Raw genomic sequence first — 20,406 nt, 5'->3', positions numbered from 1 at the left:
CCCTTTTGTCAGGCAAATCAATGCAAGTCAATAGAAGCCCCTGAGAGAGGGAGAGACAGACAGAACAAAAAGAGAGGAGGAGAGTGGGAGGGGGAGAGGCTGCCTTTTGGAGATTGTGGTCTGGAGGGAGGAGAGTGTCCCCTGCGGGTTGCAAAAACTTAAAATCATGAAAACCAGCCCCTCCCATCCCTTCATCCTTCCTGGAGAGAGGGGGGGTGAGAGAAGGGGGAGTCCTATTGAGGGTCTAGGGGCTAGAGAGAGAAAATAGGAGGGTGACACACACACGCACACACAAGCCCCTGTCCCAAGTGGGAGGGCCAAGAGGGGGGCTCGAGGGTCTTAGAGACAGAGAGAGGATGATCGCATATGTGCAGTGCCTTTCCTCCAAGCCGGTGGTCAGCTGCTGGCACAAGGCCGCCTGCTATGAGGACTCGGGAGGGAAGAAGGCTTTCCACACCACCTCCGAGATGGGCAACAACCTACCAGTCCAGCCCCATGCTTCAGGGCCCATCCGTAGGCCCGAGGGCAGCCTGCGACGACGCCTGCTCTCCACCAAGGTCCACCAGAGACAGGACTCTCTGTGGACGCCCAAACCGGGACTGCTAGGACCCGAGACCAAGGGCTCCTTGGGACACACACACACCTACCAGGACGGCCAAGGTAGAACTTCTCGCCAAGGTAGAACTTCTCGCCAAGGTAGAACTTCTCGCCAAGGTAGAACTTCTCACCAAGGTAGAACAGAACACACTACTCAGACTGGAGTCGGTCGGCTTTAGAATGAGGGTTTTACTGGTTGTTATGTGACAGAAACAGTAGTGTGTTGTTGGGTTCAGGCTGTTGTGTGCTGTTGAGACACACGTGGTTGGAACTGTTGGACTGCAATGGTAGATTACACTGCTCTTCTGCCTCTATGGACTGGTCTCTGGGCTTTAGAGTGGCTGTTTTTCTAGTCAGTCCTGGCAGGAGGAGTCTCTGGGGCTTTGGACTTGTCTGTAGTGCTTTGCTTTATATTCTAATCTATACTATAGTGTGAATGCAGTGTTTCCCCTATATTCCACCGCTGCTAAATCATTGCTGCCACTCCAAAAAATTGGGATGGTAAAACATTTTCAGTGTAAACTTAAACTACTAAAACCAGATATAAAGTATGTAGAAAATATTGTAGAGTTATATATTTTTAATAAGAGAGAACTAACAATCACCAAAATAAAAACTAGACAGTTAGGGAGAATCTACAATTCCAACAAGGTAATGTTCCCCCAAAGAAATTGTCACTCAGGTAGCATAAGCCATTGCAAAATGTGTAGAAATTATCTTTAAAACTGCACATTTTCTCTCAGCCCCATGGCAAAATGTGTAGAATAATTGCAGAAATTAGCTTTAAAACAGCAACGTTTTGTTTCTGTGGCCAAGAGAAGGGCCTCTAAAATGTTGGGTCAGAGACCGCCCATTGGCTACGCCCACTTCGACAACCCCTCCCCATACCCTACGCTAACTTTGCCACTGCTGCTGAAAAAAATCCTAGGGGAAACACTGGAATGCTCATAGTGGCTTTGCTACAGACAGAGACAAATCTGTTGTTGTGAACAGACCTTGGCAGTAATGTTGTTTTAGACTATCCTGTTTGAACAGTGTTAGTGTGTTTCTATGGGAGACATGTGGTACAGCCACTCTCAAGCCGGTGCTTTGTCTCCTCCCATTATGTGATTTGTAGTAGTTGGAATTGTGTGATCTGTGCCGTCTGTCCTTGGTTTGTGTGAGGGTGTGTGGTGTGTGAGTCMGAGCGAGTGTGTGACTCCTTTGTTGGGGGTCATTTGTTGTGTCATCAGGGTGTGCTGTGGTGACCTCTAACCTTTGACCTGTGAGTGGTGGCAGAGGTACTGGCGGCCGAGCTGAGGGCATCAGGGAGTTAGTTACACGACCTCTGGGAGCAGAACCCAGATATTATCATTCATTGATAGCACATAAACATCCCATCCATGATAAAAGTCAGTCTTAGTATTTTTCTTTCTAGGCCTTTCTCTTCCTAAATTCTAGAAATATGCTGAATGTTTTGCAGTTACTGTAATGTATGGGTGCCGTGTGTGTATTTGAACCCGAACATGTCAATGCGTGCTGAGTGCAGACACCGGACATCAGAATTTACAGTAAGATACACAAATAAAGAAGCACCCGTCCACCCCACCCTTGGGAACCCTGAACATTAGCCAGCTGCTGGGGGTGATGGGACATCCCTGTGTTGGACTGTGACAGAGATGACAGGATGTGGTGACGTGGGGGACAGTAGTAGGTAACAGAGGTGACTGACTTTCACCTTGGAGAGTTAATATAGAACCCATCGAATGGGGTGAGGAGAGAGGAGGTTTTTATAGTCATTGGTCAATAAACAAAATGTTGTTGTCTTTTAACGCAGCTAGCCTAATACTGTACTGAGTCTTTATGATATTGCGCTTGTGTGTGTGCATGCCTGAGTGTGTGTACAAGCGTGTGTGTGTGTGTGTGCACGCCTGAGTGTGTGTGTGTGTGTGTGTGATGAATCACTTATTCTTATGCGTTTAGCGTAACAATGCGAGCCAGACTAGCGTCCCTGCTCAGGCCTGTTTTGGTTAATGCGCCGTGACAGCTCAAGATGTTGCCCACATTGGTACAGTATTGTGCCTGCGCTGTACGTTGTATTAACACTCTAGTCACGCTGTATTTACACTACGGTGAACAGACGGCAGCTGACACAGAGCTTTGAGGCTAGGTGTAATTCATTCCTGTCTCTCTTTACATCTCTCTTCCTCTATGCTCTTCTTCTCTCTTTACAGCTTCCACTTTATTCACCGTTTTCCTTCCTGTCTTACAGTATCCGGTCTCTACCCATTCTATCTGTCTGTCTCTCCCTCCCTCCTCTCTCATGTTCTTTAGTTACCAGTTTAGATGTGTAGCAGGTGTTCTCCAGATCCTCCATAAGCCCCCCAGTGGGCATACACACGCAGGTCCAGGGTTTGACCAATCCCAGCCAACAGGTCCCCTGGGGGCCCAGAGGACCTCTGAGTGGCAGAGGAGCAGGCTTCCTTCTGGAATAGTAATGGGAAATGGAAATAGGCCCTAATGAAATTAGTGGGATTTTTTGAGAACTAGAGGGAGGTGAGGGAAACCTGCATGGGGAATTTGACTGCGGTTAGTGTAAATGAGAGTGCTTTGTCTCGTATCATGCCTTACATATACATAACATAACTCCGGAAAAGTATTTGCCCCCTTTCAAATGTTCAATTTTTGATACTGAATGTTATCAGATCTTCAACCAAAACCTGATATTAGATAAAGGGAACCTGAGTAAACAAATAACACAACAATTACCTATTTATTTCATAAACAAAGTGATGCAACACCCAATTCCCCTGTGTGAAAAAGTAATTGCCCCCTTAAAGTCCAGACCTAATCCCAATTGAGACGTTGAGGCAGGACTTGAAATGAGACGTTTATGCTTGAAAACCCACAAATGTTGCTGAGTTAAAGCAGTTCTGCATGGAAAAGTTGGCCAAAATTCCTCCACAGCGACGTAAAAGACTGATCAACAACGACAGGAAGTGTTTGGTTGGAGTCATTGCAGCTAAAGGTGACACAACCAGTTATTGAGTGTAAGAGGGCAATTACTTTTCAAACAGGGATGTTGCATAACTTTGTTAATTCAATAAATAAAATAAGTATAATGTTGGGGGTATTTGTAAACTCATGTTCTCTTTATCTAATATTAGGTTTTGGTTGAAGATCTGATAACATTCAGTATCACAAATATGCAAAAATAGAGAAAATCAGAAAGGGGGCAAATACTTTTTCCCTGCTCTGTACATCTCCTTTTCTCTCTGTGATCTGGTTCAGACTGTAGAGTTCAATTTACCTTGACCTAGTTAGTCATATCTCTGTGACATGACTGAGGCTGACTCCACGCTTTAAACACGGTCAGCAACACACCTTACATCGGACCGCATTACCCGTTTGGTCAAGCACCTCTCCTTTATCTAGTCATGGATTAGCATGGTTTATAGCTATACATACACAGCTATAGAAGAGGTGATCGCTGAGGAGATGGAAACAGAGGTTGAGATGAAGGATAAGAGGATTTATTTCATCGTTGAAAACTAGACAATGGTGTCAACCCATGCCCCAGAAGTGTGTGTGTGTGTGTGTGTGTGTGTGTGTGTGTGTGTGTGTGTGTGTGTGTGTTGTGTGTTGTGTGTGTGTGTGTGTGTGTGTGTGTGTGTGTGTGTGTGTGTGTGTGTGTGTGTGTGTGTGTGTGTAGATGGCCCTGCTGAGAGAGGGGAACACAAAAGTAGTTGTCCTTCCTCTGCCTGATTAACTGTGGGATTTGAACAGGAACAGTCACAAAGACACTTGTTACACATTAGTCCCCCCCCTACAGACACACACAGTTTCCCTGAATCCCACCGTTGGCAGGTTGAGGACAAAGTTTGAGAAAGTGTGATAGCTGATCTTGGTGGGATAGAGGATTTAGCCCAAACAGTTTATTTTTCTCTCGCTCTCTCTTCCCCCCCCCCCTCTTATTCTCTCTTGCTCTTTGTCTTTGTGTCTGTCTCTGTGTTTCTCTCTCCCCCCCCCCACACACACACACAAACAATCTTGACTCCAAAGTCACGAATGACCCATAATGGAAGATGTTTGTTCATAAAATCTTATAATTTCCCCAAGCTTACATGTCTCTGATGAAGTGTGTGTGTGTGTTAACCCGCCTGTGTGCCTCACCAACCCCACGTCCCTTCAAGCCTAATTCAGTTACCCTGGCTCTGCCCCTCGGCATTGAATGAAGGAGTAATTGGTGCTGCATGGTTAGTTCTGTGAGTAATGGAGGGACGCCTGCCTTGTTAAGCTCTAATAGGTGACAGTTCCATCATGTGTGGCTAAGACCTGAGTCCTCCTGTTGGTCTGTGACAGGTAGTGGGGCTGCACACTGTCACATCTGTGTGACTTTTACTTAAGGAGTTGATTACATTATTAGGGATAACCCTGTGGTTTATTTTCTAAGCTTGGCTGATGCCCCTGTAAAGGATGGAGAGCCGTAAAGGATGGAGAGCCCCCTAGTGGTGTAGTGTGTGTATGGCTGGAGCCTGATCTTATGAATTATATTTAGACAGCGTTGCAGTGATGACATACAAAGGGCTTTGGGTAAGTCAGACCCTATCGGTATAATATAATAATATATGCCATTTAGCAGACGTTTTCATCCAAAGAGACTTAGTCACGCGTGCATTCATTTTACGTATGGTTGGGCCCCGGAATTGAAACTTCTACCCTGGTGTTACAAGTGCCATGCTCTCTGCCAACTGAGCTACAAAGGACACCCTTACCCCTTGGGGTCTCCCTCTACATCTCTACCTCTTTCACCCCCTCCCCTTCCCCCTCTCCTGGGCTGTGCCCCTATCACCTGTCTTGTGTTAAGTGGGGATGTTTTCCAGATGATCGTGTGTGAGGTGACATTCCATTCTGCCCAGCGCTGACACATTGCAGAGAGGGTTGAGTTGAAAGGCCATACAGAGTTAATCTTTACTGACCTGCTGTCTAATAGTATTAACAGCCTGAATATGTGTAGCTAGGTGGAGAAGCCTGTTTACTGCTTGTGTGAGTTAATTCCGAGTGCATGTGTGCRCGTGTGTGTGTGCGTGTGTGTGCGCTCAAGCATGCAGTCCTGTTTTAGGCCTGTAGTGTGCTTTTTGGAGCTTCATTTCCAGGAGGCTAGTAGTAATAGTAGGCTGATAGGATGGAGTCATTAGTGCAGTTTACATGTCCTCACTAGTACAGCCCGAGCCATATTTAATTCAACCGTAGTGCTGTGTGTTACCCTGTTTAATTTAGGCCTAGTACAGGATAACAGTGTTTAAGCACTAAATGGCCTGGCTCAAACTCATTTATTTAATTACTTCTCTGATCAGCTTGGGCTTTTATCAGCTCCAAGCTGCTTCCACTGAGGTCTTTCTGGGTTGCTCCCAGTCCTACCCTTCATACAATCAGATTGGGTACTGCATGTTTTAGTGGCTACAATTGGCTTCAGAGGAGAGTTGCATGATTATTCACAGTTGCGCATTGCCCTTTAATAAGGGGGTTGAATAGCATAATATTATCTTGTCTTATTCTTCATTCTCAACCGCGGTTCCATAGAGCCCCAGCCCTTTTCCAAGGTCCTCAGTCATAGAGCCCTAGTCTTAGATCCTCAGTCATAGAGCCCTAGTCCTAGGTCCTCAGTCATAGAGTCCTAGGTCCTCAGTCATAGAGCCCTAGTCCAAGGTCCTCAGTCATAGTCCTAGGTCCTCAGTCATAGAGCCCTAGTCCTAGGTCCTCAGTCATAGAGCCCTAGTCCTAGGTCCTCAGTCATAGAGCCCTAGTCCTCAGTCATAGTCCTAGGTCCTCAGTCATAGTCCAAGGTCCTCAGTCATAGTCCTAGGTCCTCAGTCATAGAGTCCTAGGTCCCTGCGATCATAGTCCTAGTTCCTCAGTCATAGTCCACAGGTCCTCAGTCATAGTCCTAGGTCCTCAGTCATATAGTCCTAGGTCCTCAGTCATAGAGTCCTAGGTCCTCAGGTCATAGAGTCCTAGGTCCTCAGTCATAGAGCCCTCGGTCCTCAGTCATAGAGCCCTAGTGCTCCAGTCATAGTCCTAGGTCCTCAGTCATAGTCCTAGGTCCTCGATCATAGAGCCCTAGTGCTCAGTCAGTCCTAGGTCCTCAGTCATAGTCCTAGGTCCTCAGTCATAGAGCCATAGTCCTAGGTCCTCAGTCATAGTCCTAGGTCCTCAGTCATAGTCCTAGGTCCTCAGTCATAGAGCCCTAGTCCTCAGGCATAGAGCCATAGTCCTAGGTCCTCAGTCATAGAGCCCTAGTCCTCAGTCATAGATGCCATAGTCCTAGGTCCTCTCAGTCATAGAGTCCTAGAGTCCTCAGTCATAGAGTTCCTAGTCCTCAGTCATAGAGCCCTAAGTCTAAGTCTAGGTCCTCAGTCATAGTCCTAGGTCCTCAGTCATAGAGCTCTAGTCCTCAGTCATAGTCCTAGGTCCTCAGTCATAGAGCCCTAGTCCTATGTCCCCAGTCATAGAGTCCTAGCCCCATCACAAGCCTTAGAACCTGGATCCCCTGTACCCTTGTTTCAAACCCCAGCCATAGACCCTGTACCCTAGGGCTGGGAGTTGCCAGGGACCTCACGATACAATATTAKCACAACACTTAGGTGCCGATAAGAAATGCATTGCGATTCTTGCGGTTCGATACTGCGATTTGATGTTCCAAACATATTTCTCACCATATATCTGCTGCGAAGAGACAAGAGAGCATGCGAAAACAAGTTTTGATCAGTCAGAGAAATAAATGTGCGGAAACATCTTGGCTGGAGAACACGCTATAGAAGATGGACAACGAGCTATAGAGTTTTGGCTTAGGTACAGCAGACTAGCGCCAGCTACCTCTACTTACAGTAGCAAAAACAATACAAAATAGACACTTGGAGTCAAATATCGATATAATAATGTCCCAAAATTATATTGTGATATGTAATTATCAATTTCCGCCCCCACCTATCAATACTGGACCCCCTACCCTTGTTTCAAACCCCAGCTTATCCTCGGCCCCAGGCCCTTTATGAGTGAATCAGCTGGAGGCTCCATTAAGCCAAGCATCCTGAATATGCTGCAGCTCCCCTTTACGCTGTAGAGACTCATTAGAACAGAGGAGAGCGGGAAAGAGGGAGGGAAGGAGGAGAGTAAAGAGGGGATGCTGCTGTGTTTTTAAGAGGCTCTTTTAATTCCGCCGTGCTAATGAGCCATCCTCACCATGGCAACCCTCTTTTGAGGGCTTCCACGCCTCATGTGTAAATTGATTATGGTGAAAATCGTTGGGGTAAGAAAGAAAAGCACATTTGGTTGTCAGTGCAGAGGAATAGGCACACGTTATTATGGCCATGAAACTACAGGGACTCAGTTTACATGACTGAAGTTGGTGAAATGGCTGTAGCTTAATTAAACTACTTTTAAATGTTTTTAGATAACTTTAAACTTTCCAATTTTTTCCCACTTGATTATAAACAATGGAATTGCGTTCAGTACTTGTCGTTCCATTGGGTCTGCAGTTGCATGTTTCTACCACATGGTGGCACTACTTAACTTAACAGCAGCACCATTGTAGACTGCTCTTGTGTAGGGATAGTAGACCACTGTTGTCAAATGATTATAGTGCTGATGGGCTAATAGTGCTGATGGGCTAACCATGTGTAGCAATAAAGCATTTGGAAAAGCCCCTTTAATTCACAGAAATGATTAATATAATTGAATTAACATATTCATAACATTATGTTAACTACCTTAGGTAATTAATCCAATGGTAATTTTCTATCAAATAGAACTACAGGTTTTTATAATTTAACCCCACACAGAAGTTTGGCGTCATGTCAAATTTAATTTCAAAACAACAGGGTCTTTAATTTGGGATGTTTGATCAGTGAATTACCCTTGTTTCCCTGGGGGACCATTATGGGGTCACACTCATTGTATTTGAATGGTGCCTTTCTCTATTAATCCTTCCATCCATAATGACTTGGATGTGACAGTGGGGTGTGAGGGAGGGAGCAGAGGGAGGAAAGGGTGAGAGGTTTTTTATTAAGCAATTTGGGGGTTGAATATGGAGAGAGAAAGGGAGGGACGGAGGGAGGGGTTAAGTGGATTTTAGGGGCTGCCTGTTTCCCAGACAAGGTCTAAGGATCCCCTCCCCCGCATCACACACACACAGAGAGCACCCAGACATAGATCCCCCTGTCACTTTGGACAGATGACACCAGTGATCCCAGAATGCTTTTAGTGTGCATGTTCAGTGATACTGATTCCATGTCGATGTGGTCCCAGGAGCTCTAATCTGTCTCTGGCCAGAAACACTCACTGACGTCACTATGTTACAGCCTGCTGGTACTACACCTGTGGTACAGTATGTTACTATACAGGTAATGGGCCCTATAGTCTTATCTGGGTTGTTACTGTGACTATTAGACAATCTCAACCCCTATGGTCCTAACATCAGGCTGACCTGGTTAGGTTCTGGTCAGATTCACACACACACAGATGGGTATAGAGACAGAGTCAATACAATACTGTATTTACAGTGTGGGCTGGGTTTGGCTAGACGGCTACTGCTGTTGTGTCCTATAATGTTACCTAATAAAGTGAGTGCCGTCAGAGACAGTGTAATCTGTTCCTATTTACTATGTATGGAGACTGTATATGATGGGGGGGCTCTGCTAGGGGACTGGAACACTGGGCGTTGTGTAGGAAGTGATCATTATGGGTTGGTTTTGGGTCATATCCTGTTGGCGTATAGCCACACACACCACACACACACACACACACCACCACACACACACACACACAACACACACACACACACACACACACACACACACAACACACACACACACACACACACACACACACACACACACACACACACACACACACACACACTCAGCAGGGGGGGTGTCAATGTGATAGGTTGGATAAATCCAAGGTCACACACACAGGATGACTGTCACAGACAGATCCAGCAGGGAGGGGTTCAATGTGATTGGCCAGACAAATCCAAAGTCAATCAAGCACATGGAGAATTATGGGAAATCAACAATGGTCACTGCCGGGCCACCAGACCCAACATCCATCCCCACTGATTGGTTGAATCACACAAGTAGGAAATTATCTGAATGACAAGCTCTCTTCCTGGTCCTGCGTGGATTGGTCCTCGTGTGGTAAAGGGGATTGTTGATTGGTTGTTAGACCTGGTCCCCCATGACCGCCTGTTGTGGCTGATGAGAGGTGAGATGCCATGTTAAACTGGGTCAAATGAAAGTGCCTGCTCTCCCCTAACAAAGACACACCCACAGGATCTCCCTTCCTCTCTCTTCCTCCTACGTTGAAATGCCGTGCAGCCCCAAGTGGCTTGCTGCTCTGTGTCCTTGAGCTAGTGGAGGCACTTACCCTAAAGTAACCCAGTCTGTCTGGCTCAGTGTATGAATGAGACAAACGTCTCACTGTTAACCATGGAAGCTAACAGGCTACCTTGCTGTGTCCTGCATGGATACAGTAGTCTAAGCAAGGTCATCTATAGCTAGCTTGCTGACCCAATGATAGCTATGATAATCTCACTAATCATGACTCCCACTAATGCAATGATAATCACCTATGGGGCACTGGACAGTGTCAACTCTTACACATGCAGTATAATACTCTGTCTATACATTTTACATTTACATTTAAGTAATTTAGCAGACGCTCTTATCCAGAGCGACTTACAAATTAGTCATTTAGCAGACACTCTTACCCAGAGCGACATACAAGAGCAGTTAAGTGCCTTGCTCAAGGGCACATTGACAGATTTTTCACCTAGTCGGCCTGAGGATTCGATCCAGCAACCTTTCGGTTACTGGCCCAACGCTCTTAAACGCTGAGCTACCTGCCACCCTAAATGCTGTTCCAGACCCTGTAGACCCATACTAAAGCACTCATATCTGTGTGTTTGTATCAGATCAAATGTATTGTAGTGTGTGTGAGGTTAATTCAATGAATCTTGTTATGAGGCCCACCTCCCCTATGGAGAGTAGAGTTGACAGCAGTAGACTACATATAGACAGACGGAGCTGGTGTGAGATGTAGGTCAGCATCACTACAGCCAGCATACGCCCCAATAGAGAGAGGATGGTGTGTGTGTGTGTGTGTGTGTGTGTGTGTGTGTGTGTGTGTGTGTGTGGTGTGTGTGTGTGTGTGTGTGTGTGTGTGTGTGTGTGTTGTGTGTGTGTGTGTGTGTGTTGTGTGTGTGTTGTGTGTGTGTGTGTGTGTGTGTTATGTACAGAAGGAATGACAAAAGGGAGCCAAAAGAGCGATGAATCTGGTATGATTCTGCATAGTGACAAGGACGTGTTAAGACTGGGTTGCCGGTGGAAATGGAAAATGAAGGAGATTACAGAACTTGCCACAGACAAACACACACACACACCTCGTCTTGTCTTGATGTGATCAGTCCTAAGAGGATAGTGTAGTCATATTGATGGTTCTCAGATCAATATCTATGGAGCCAGACTGGCTGGCCAGTAATGTAGACTGGGCCTCTTTATGGGGTTTCTATGTCTTTATTGGACTAGATGATGCTCTAATGTAATAAACCAGTGTTAGACTATATTACACGGCCATTGGACTATGGTAATGGTCATTACGGAATAATAACAGTAATGCATTTTGTTTTAAGACACACTTCAAGACATCCAAGGAAACTGCTTTGTAAAATACAGCTCTAAACCACTGCAGAGGCTATGGACCACTCTGCATTGGAGCAGGACTATTAGGCTGCGTTTACACAGGCAGCCCAATTCTGATCTTTTTTTTCAGATCAGCTCCGAAGTAAATAAATTCTGATATGATTGGTCAAATGACCAATTAGTGGGAAAAAATGTCCGAATTGTGCTGCTTGTGTAAACGCAGCCTTAGAGCCTCCTTATTTGACTAGGCTACTTGCATGTGTGATAGTAATTGGCCTGGATAGGAGCGCTAAATGACTGAAATAGAAATGGTGGAAGGAGGACTAGTAGGATTAGGAGTTTCCCACCAATCCATTTTGGGGTCAAGAGGGGAATAGGCAAATGGGGTTAGATTTACATTCTCTAAAAGAGAGGGGGAGAGGTATGCACAAATCACGGGTGACGGGGGGCCGGGAACAGAACTACCAGCCTYTCCACTGGGACCGATACTGCAGATGGACAAAGCAGCCAGCTCATAAAATAACATTTTGAGAGGCTGCTTTACACAGGGACACATTTAAAGTGCAACACCTGTTTTATTTGACTCTATGCTAACATTTAAAGGTCCCCAGGTTTGAAAGTGTGTGGGACCCATTTAGGTGTTGTGCACCTCCCTGTTACTCTTGGTTGAGAGTCAACATTGTTTGTGCTTTTCTTTTCCAGACTCAGGGCATTGGAGCCTTGAGGGTTAATGTGATTCAGCTCATTGCTTGATTACACTAACGAGCTTCACGGTCTCTCCCTCAGGTATAGTGGAGTGGTACAACCTAGGTTTTAAAAAACAGTATCAAATCAAATGTTATTGGTCACGTAAACATATTTAGCAGATGTTATTGTGGGTGTATTGAAATGCTTGTGTTCCTAGCTCCGTAATGGAGACTGTTGTCCAGGAGAAGTAGAGGTGTTATAGTAGGCATTCTCTGAATGTCTAGCTAGTGATTGTAGGTACAGAAGTATTCCATTGGGAGTGGAGCGGGAGAGTAGAAAGAAGGTCCGTTGTTAGATAAAGCCCCTTTTTTGGGAATGAGGGGATCTGATACAGATCCTTTGTTCAGGGTCTCCCCAGAGAGAGATGGAGGTTGATGAGGAGGGGGAAGGAAGCTTGTTGGAGAGAACACCACTTTGGTCTGGATGGATGAATGACCATCCACCATGTGTACTAAATACCCAGGTGACCTTTAAATACCCTGCAGTCACCCATTGCACAGGCATCCACCAGGTCACACACACACGCACACTAGCTTGAATTACAAAGGGTCTGTAGGATCTGCTTGGGTCAAGAATTGATGGACAGCAATGAGTCATGAGCACTGACCCTGCTGTGTGTGTAACCCAGTTCTCACCTTTTAGGCTACAGGTGAGCGAACCCAACTCTATTTAACTAAGGTGGTGACTTGTTTTTTCACACTCATTCATGCAGACAAGCTTTGACCAATCTGTCTGTCTTCCTTCCAGTCCTTCTCTGTACAGGCCTTACCTCTCCTCTGACCTCTCTCATTCTATCCTCATTCCTTTCCTTTCTCTCAGTACACATGGCTCCTTTGTTCTTTTCAGCACTGAGTGCTTTTATGCCACATCAAGAGAACCTTGGCTTTGAAGTTTGAACAATTTTGCACGTATGCAGCTTTCCTCTGGTCTCTTCCTCACTCTTTTTTCCTTTTGATTCCATCTCTTTTTCAACTCTTTACGTCTTTACAGTTGATGTTATGTTTCATGTTGTTCTTTTACTCTTCAAAGGAGCATTTCATCTGTTCATGCTCACCTATTTGTGAATAGTTTTGTGTTTGAACAGACACAAAACATGTATCATTTATCTCCACTGCACCAATGGCTTTCTCTGTAGGCTAGATGAAATCCCCTCACATGCAGCTGCACATATGGAGGGACTGAATATGTTAGTGATGGTGTCTTTGGTCTCACGCTGCACTCAAAGCAGGGTGTCCTTGTCTGGAAGGTTTTCTCATGGAGTACAATAGAGGGGAGGCCTATAGAGGGAGGCCCCTCTCCCTTTCATAGAGAATAATACACACAATGCAGCCTCCACTATTGACTTGAATGCACATAAAACTCTCTAATTTGTACCAACTCAAGTAGCAGATAATATGTTCAATCTCTTCTAGCATTGCAACACACACACACAATGTGGCCTACTTAATCAACCTAAGCGCACAAAACAACTCCTCCACTGGAATGAAATGTTACCAACTCAAGTGGTCTGAAGTAGATTTTCGCTGAGAGTACACACATGCACTGACACATCACAACGACACACACCAGCACAACGATCGGTGACTTATGTAGTGACATGGACCAAAAAACGAAAAACAACCACACCAAACAGCACAACACTACACAACGATCCACACTAACACACACAACTCCCACACGCACTCGTTAAGATGCTGCTATTCAGAACATAGTCTATCCCTTTAAGTATTCATATAGGTGGTGATAACAGATGGGTGTGTTCATAGGTGGTGGATAACAGATGGGTGTGTTCATAGGTGGTGATAAGATGGGTGTGTTCAATAGGTGGGCGAACAGATGGGTGTGTTCATAGGTGGTGATAACAGATGGGTGTGTTCAATAGGTGGGCTAGACAAGATGGGTGTGTTCAAATAGGTGGTGATAACAGATGGGTGTGTGTCAGATAGGTGGTGATAACAGATGGGTGTGTTCAATAGGTGGTGACAACAGATGGGTGTGTTCAATGGGTGTGACAACAGGATAGGGTGTGTTGCAATTAGGTGGTGACAACAGATGGGTGTGGTTAATAGGTGGTGACACAATGGGATGTGTCTAGGTGGATGATAACAGATGGGTGTGTTCATTAGGTGATGAACAGATGGGTGTGTTCAATAGGTGGCGACAACAGATGGGTGTTTCATAGGTGGCGACAACAGATGGTGTGTTATAGTGGTTGCAAACAGATGGGTGTGTTCAATAGGTGGCGACAACAGATGGGTGTTGCAATAGGTGGGACAACAGATGGGTGTGTTGATATAGGTGGTAGGATAACAGATTGGTGTGTTCAATGAGGTGCTGACAACAGATGGTGTGTATAAATGAGGGTGGTGAAACAGATATGGGTGTTCAATTAGGTGGGTGAAAAAGAGTTGGTAGATGTTCAGAAATTAGGGTGGTGAAAACAGATTGGTGTGTTCAATAGGTGGTGAAAACAGATTGGTGTGTTCAATAGGTGGTGAAAACAGATTGGTGTAATGCAGTGTAAAGACCTGATCTTTACTATGGTAAACACTGAAGAGTTTGATCTGGGCTATAAAAACACACAGTCACTGAGGAGCGAATGGCTCCACTGTGATTTGTAAACATGTTTGGGTGTTTTGGGTGACGTTAGGGTGTGTGTGGGGATGGAGGGGGGATGACAACATAATGATGTTTGTTTCCAACATTAGGGCTGTTTTCCTAAAGAAGTTCAATCCGCTTCGTGTTTTGTTTCCTTACCACGATGCTAACGAATATTGCGATACTGGTATCGTCCCGGCCCTGCTTACAATATGTCCTCTTCTCCTTATTTCATGTCAGATCCCCCTGGCTCACTTTGATGACATCATCCTATCCCCAGACACCCAGGGATACGGTCTGTGTCCTCCTGACTCACTCTGTGTCCCAGCCTGGTTTTTCTTTGGTTTCCCCTCTTTTTGTCCAACAACCAGCCTTTGAAGTTTTGTGAGTGTGTCGTGCGTGCAGTGCGCACATGTTTGTGTACGTGTGAGTGCTGACTGTGATGGAATCCCAGTGCTGACCTCAGCCTGCACAAAAGAGCAGGTCAGTTGGAAAGCCCAGAAAAGGGGGAGAAAGGAGTAGAAGGGGTGAAAGAAAAGAAGAGTGGTGGGGACGGAGGGGAGAGTATGGACTAGGGGTCACTCACTGACCTCTGTCTGAGTGGCCTGCTGAGAACAGAAGGACATGTCACTCAAAATGGACTTTGAGAGAGGTGGTATAGCGTTCTACTCAGCCTCTTTGGTTAGGCCTATTTCTTTCTTGTGAATACCGTCCAAAAATGTTCAATTGTGTGTTTATTATGGTTGAGTGTTTCCAAGAGAGAGGGTGGGTGTGTTGTGGATGCATGGGAACCTTGCACCATGCTAAAGTCATTAACAGTGAAGAACAAGAATCAATCAGAGAGCAACAGACATGTTTATTTACCTGGCCTGTGTGTGTGGGGTGTGTGTGTGTGTTGTCTGCTGTGCCATGTGTGTGTGTGTGATGTACGATGTGTGTGTGTGGTGTTGTGATGTGTGTGTGTGTGTGTTGTGTGTGTCGTGCTGATGTGTGCGTGGTGTGTGTGGTCGATGTGTGCTTGTGTGTGGGTGCGTGCCCTCAAAGTGTGCTGTAACATGCCGAGAAGAATGTAGCCTAATTTTATTTGCAACACCTTCTCTCTCCCCCTCTTCTCTTTCTCTCTCCCCCTCTTCTCTTTCCTCTCTTCCCCCTCTTCTCTTTCTCTCTCCCCCTCTTCTCTTTCATCTCTCCCCCTCTTCTCTTTTCTCTCTCCCCCTCTTCTCTTTCTCTCTCCCCTCTTCTCTTTCTCTCATCCCCCTCTTCTCTTTCTCTCTTCCCCCTTCTTCTCTTCTCTCTCCCCTCATTCTCGCTTTCTCTGCTCCCCTCTTCTTCTTTCTCTCCTCCCCTCGGATCTGATCTGTCTCTACTTAGCTGATAGATTTGAATGCGTGTCCATTTCTCTAGGGCTGGAAGGCACTGCAGGATGATCAAGTTCCTGTTTACTAACATTCTACACTTTCATGTCAGAGGCACAAAAGGGGAGGGTGGGGGGGGGGGTGCGAGAGACGTCCGGCATTACTAATAAATAATTCACACGAGAGAGGGAGGAGCCATACTGAGCGACGAAGTGGCTCCGTGGTATTTGTTTACATGTTCAAGAGATACTCAAAAGTATGATATTGAATGCTAGCCTATCCAGAGTTAAACATTATACCAATATGTCAATAAAGTTAGTGTCATTTGAGTCATGTGTCTGATACCGGGATCTACTTTCTATGGTTTTATCAAGCGTCATGTAGTTTCAGAGATACGGGATAAGAGCCTGTAAAATGAACACAAGTTCCCCACCTCACATTTTCTTGCTTGTCTGTTTTCCCCACACCATTTTCCTGGAGTTTTTGTTTTGCTGAAGAGGGGATGCAAGGTCATGGTAGAGCAGGAGAACAGAATAAGGGGTGAAAACGAGGAGAGGAAGGAACTCGATATAGAGGACCTTAGTAGGAGAGAGCGAGAGAGAATGCATGAAGGTGGAGATTGAAAGAAGGAAGGAGAGAAGGTATGGATTGAGATTGACATTAGGTGATTGAGGTGGAGGATCCAGGCTACCTCGTGGTTTTAGGGCTCAGTGGGGCTTCTTCTCTTTTTAGTCCAATTACAGAAATAAAGCTGCGCTCTGACAGTGGTGGGGGCAGGGTGTGTTGAGGGATGCTTTGGGCGATTTTACTGGAGGTTTTATAGTCTTATAATGTTTGAATGGAGAAGAAGAGGGTGAGTTAGGGGGGGGGGGGGTTGGGTTCAGGGGTTGACTGATAGAATTGGGACTGGAGGGGATGGGGATTGAGGTTTGCGAGTTTGTCTGGGTAGCAAGGGGGTGCAGGAAGAGAGAGAGAGTGTGTGTTGCTGGAGGTTTCATCTCATTACTTGCTGCGCGTGCATGAGCACTGGGTAGTTGTGAAGACACGTCTGTCGGGTTGCGAAGGAGATCCAAATGAGGTGTGAAAATGGGACGGAATGAGGGAGAAATGGAGCGAGAGAAAGTGGAGCAGAAGACGGTCATCATTCACTTCAGCTTATTATCCATCTGTCAGCTCCACGTCTTTATGACTGCGGTTCATTCAACAATACTTGTTTATCTCTCGCTCTCTCACTCACTCACATCCTCTATTGTTCCTTATCGTTTGTTTAAGCAACTGTTTTCCAATAGGCCTACTTTCTCAACATCTTGGGCTGTAGGCCTATATATCGGCTTTTAGTCTAATATTAATGAATCTGGTTTTATAAAGGGCTTCTCAGAAAGACTGAAGTTCTACACTTAGTCAGTTAGGAAGTCAATAGAAAACGTCAAATGAAATATTGTACAGTCAATGGTTGACATGTTGTGCCTTTTGGAAGGCGTCTTTCTCGGGTCTGATCATCACCTCAGTCTGAGGTCCATACCTGATGCTGTGTGTTTGTCAAGCCGCGTATCAAAAGCAATCTCATTTTATTGGTCGCATACACATGTAGCTGATTTGCGGGCATAGCGAAATGCTTGAAGGATTAATATTCGTGTTGTTTTGGAGCGTCTCCTCTCCTCAAAGCATGTCTGTGATAGAGGGATGAAGCGAGGGATGAAGGATAGATGAAGGATGGATAGACGGGTGGATAAGCCTAATCCAGGAGATGTCTAGTTTTCTCCTCATATGGCAGATCTGTTAGCCGTGTCTACTGGTCCCTCTGTGTTCAGAACAATAGGTCCTGTAATCACTGCTGCCATGGCCGGCTTGCGTTTGCATGTTATCTTAATACTGTACGCATGCCAGATGGTGTGATGCTCACCCCAATCACAGAACAGGCCAGGAGCCCCACACCAAGCGTGGGGAGTCAGAGAGAGGGGGAGAGAGAGAGAGAGAGAGAGGGTAAGGTTTGCTGAGGAGAGAGAGAGGAGAAACTTGCAGAATGCTTCTCTGTGTGAATCTGGCACAGCCATTGCAGAACACTAGAGCATGGCAGTGAACCTGTCAAATACACAAACACACATACTCTACACACACACACACACAGCATTGTGAATGTACACTGCAAAGAGGTTCAGGAGAGGAGGAGACGAGGTTGGAAGGGGGGGACCTTTTACCCACAAATTCAACAATCATTTGCAATCCCATTCAAGCTCCAGTTTCAGCCCCCTCCCATCTCCATCCCCCATCCATTTGGGAAGACATAAAGGAATACGGGGCAGTAGTAGGGGCAGGCAGAGAATTGAGTTTGTGTGTGCACTTGTGTGTGTATCTCCATAGTGCTTTGTATGTATGTACGTGTGTGTGTCTGATAGAAGCTGAACAGAGTGGACAATAGGCGGATTGTATGTGATCTATATTCATGTGGCACAGATTCAGTGGCCGTGTGCTAACAGCAGGCTGGCTGATCAGAGAGAGGGAGGGAGGGAATGACGGAGAAAATGATCAGAGTTGTGGTGAGATGAAAAGGGACATACACACAGACATTCAGTCAGGAACAGTTGTTGGTCTCTAAGAAAAGTCAACAGTCCTTTCTTTGTGCATCAGAGTACAAAGCAGGTGGTGTCCCTAACTACTAAAGTCTACTACAGGAGAGGAAATATCAGACCAGCATAGGCCTCCTGGGGAAGTGAAGAGAAACTCACAGCAGAGAGGAGATGTGAGATTCAGACATGAGAGAGAGAGAGCGCGCTTTGGTAGGTCCCAGAGTGGGAGTGGTGGAGAGGGAGAGAAACACAGTAGGCTAGCCTATTTATTCTGTATTTATGAAATCCATATACCTTACAGTTAAATATAATTACTCCTGGTCATACTGTTACATCGTGTTTGAATCTTTAATCTTTAGTCCTGCAGAGAGAGAGAGAGAGGGAGAGAGAAAGAAAAAGAGGGAATAAGAGAGAGAGAGAGAAAGGGATAGGGAGAAATGAAGAGAAAGGGTGAGAGAACACCATGGTAACCAAAGCACAAGGGAACAGATTCTACACCCCTCCCGCTGTGTGTGTGTGTGTGCGCGCGTTCCTCAAAGGTCTGGGCAGCGCCTGAGATGGGAGGGGGTGGGCAATGTGTGTGAGGGGGAGAGGCTCATTGTGAACACAGCAGACACACAGCAGACACACAGCAGACACACACACAGAGCAGAGCCACCATATAGAGTGAGTGGAGAAGAGCGGTGGCAGCACTCGTTTGTCCTGTCCTCCTCCTCGTTCCCTCGCTCATCTGCGTCGCTTTTACAAGACCTTTCTATTAATATTATTATAGGAAAATAAAGACTGACTGGAATAATGGTGTTTATCGGGACCTCGTTAAAATCTGTCATTAAATACTTCAAGAGGAAGGGTAAGAGAGACACTTTGGTTTCATTTTCTCTGCCTTTCCTTCCCTTCCCTTTATTAAATATATCATCATTCATTTCCCAGTTATGACAGATCAGGTGTCACTTTGAGAGGACTTTTCATAAAATGAGTTTTAAGTTGTGGATAATGTTACACAGTACGTTGTCATGGGGGGGTGTTTCTGTGATCTGACTGAGTACATACTGTTGTTCTCTGTTACCTAGTAACCAGTGGGAGAGGCATTTAAAGGGTTAACGTCTCGGCTAGAGTTAAGTGCCCTCTCTTTCATTTGAAGCACTCTCTTGGATTTTGTAGAAATTGGGGCAATTCTGAATGAATTTAGGATAGTAGGGTCTGTGTGTCAGGGGATTGGGGACGTGCATGTGAGAGTGCGCGAGAGGTGACATGCTCTTACTGAAAGCTGTTTGTGCTTATCCTAATCTCAGGTGTATCCTGTATTAGCACCGTGTGTACTGTAATTCTCAGATCAACTTTGTTAATCCTTACCTCAGCATTTTCAGACTCCTTCCACACACCTGTGTAGGTAGAAAAGGAGGCGTGAACACTGATACAGTAGGTAACCTAAACTACAGAGGAGTGTTTTATGGAGTGATACGTTGCATGGATAGAAGCACCTTGCAGCTGTCACCAGACCCTATCAATGTGATGATGCAGAGTAATCAGTAGTAGATGATATCAGCCTCTGGCCCTGCTGCATACCTCCTCTCTATTCCTCTCTATCCTGCACATCACATGGGATTGTTTCTCTGTATGTATTGGTAGGTTATAGTGCTATATACAGGATTATAAACTGGGTGGTTTGAGCCCTGAATGCTGATTGGCTGACAGCTGTATACCACGGGTATGACAAAACATTTATTTTTAATGCACTAATTACGTTGGTAACCAGTTTATAATAGCAATAAGGCACCTCAGGGGTTTGTGGTGTATGGGCAATAAACCACAGCGAAGGGCTGTGTCCAGGCACTCCTCGATGCGTCGTGCGTAAGAACAGTC

The 20,406-nt window shown here is 45.7% G+C and overlaps 1 protein-coding gene across 1 annotated transcript in view; it reads left to right on the top strand.

The window, feature by feature from the left end:
• The first annotated feature begins 356 nt into the window (after positions 1-356).
• nhsl1b (NHS-like 1b) overlaps positions 357-20,406 on the top strand; it is a 49,911-nt gene continuing 29,861 nt past the window's right edge. The window contains 1 exon segment of the mRNA XM_070446478.1: positions 357-678. Coding sequence (XP_070302579.1) covers positions 357-678 — 322 coding nt within the window.

The sequence above is a fragment of the Salvelinus sp. IW2-2015 genome, linkage group LG14 (assembly GCF_002910315.2).
Source record: "Salvelinus sp. IW2-2015 linkage group LG14, ASM291031v2, whole genome shotgun sequence".
In the NCBI taxonomy this organism is placed as follows: domain Eukaryota; kingdom Metazoa; phylum Chordata; class Actinopteri; order Salmoniformes; family Salmonidae; genus Salvelinus; species Salvelinus sp. IW2-2015.
The sequence above is the reverse complement of the archived record's forward strand: the minus strand, read 5'-3'. Positions and strand labels throughout refer to the sequence as shown.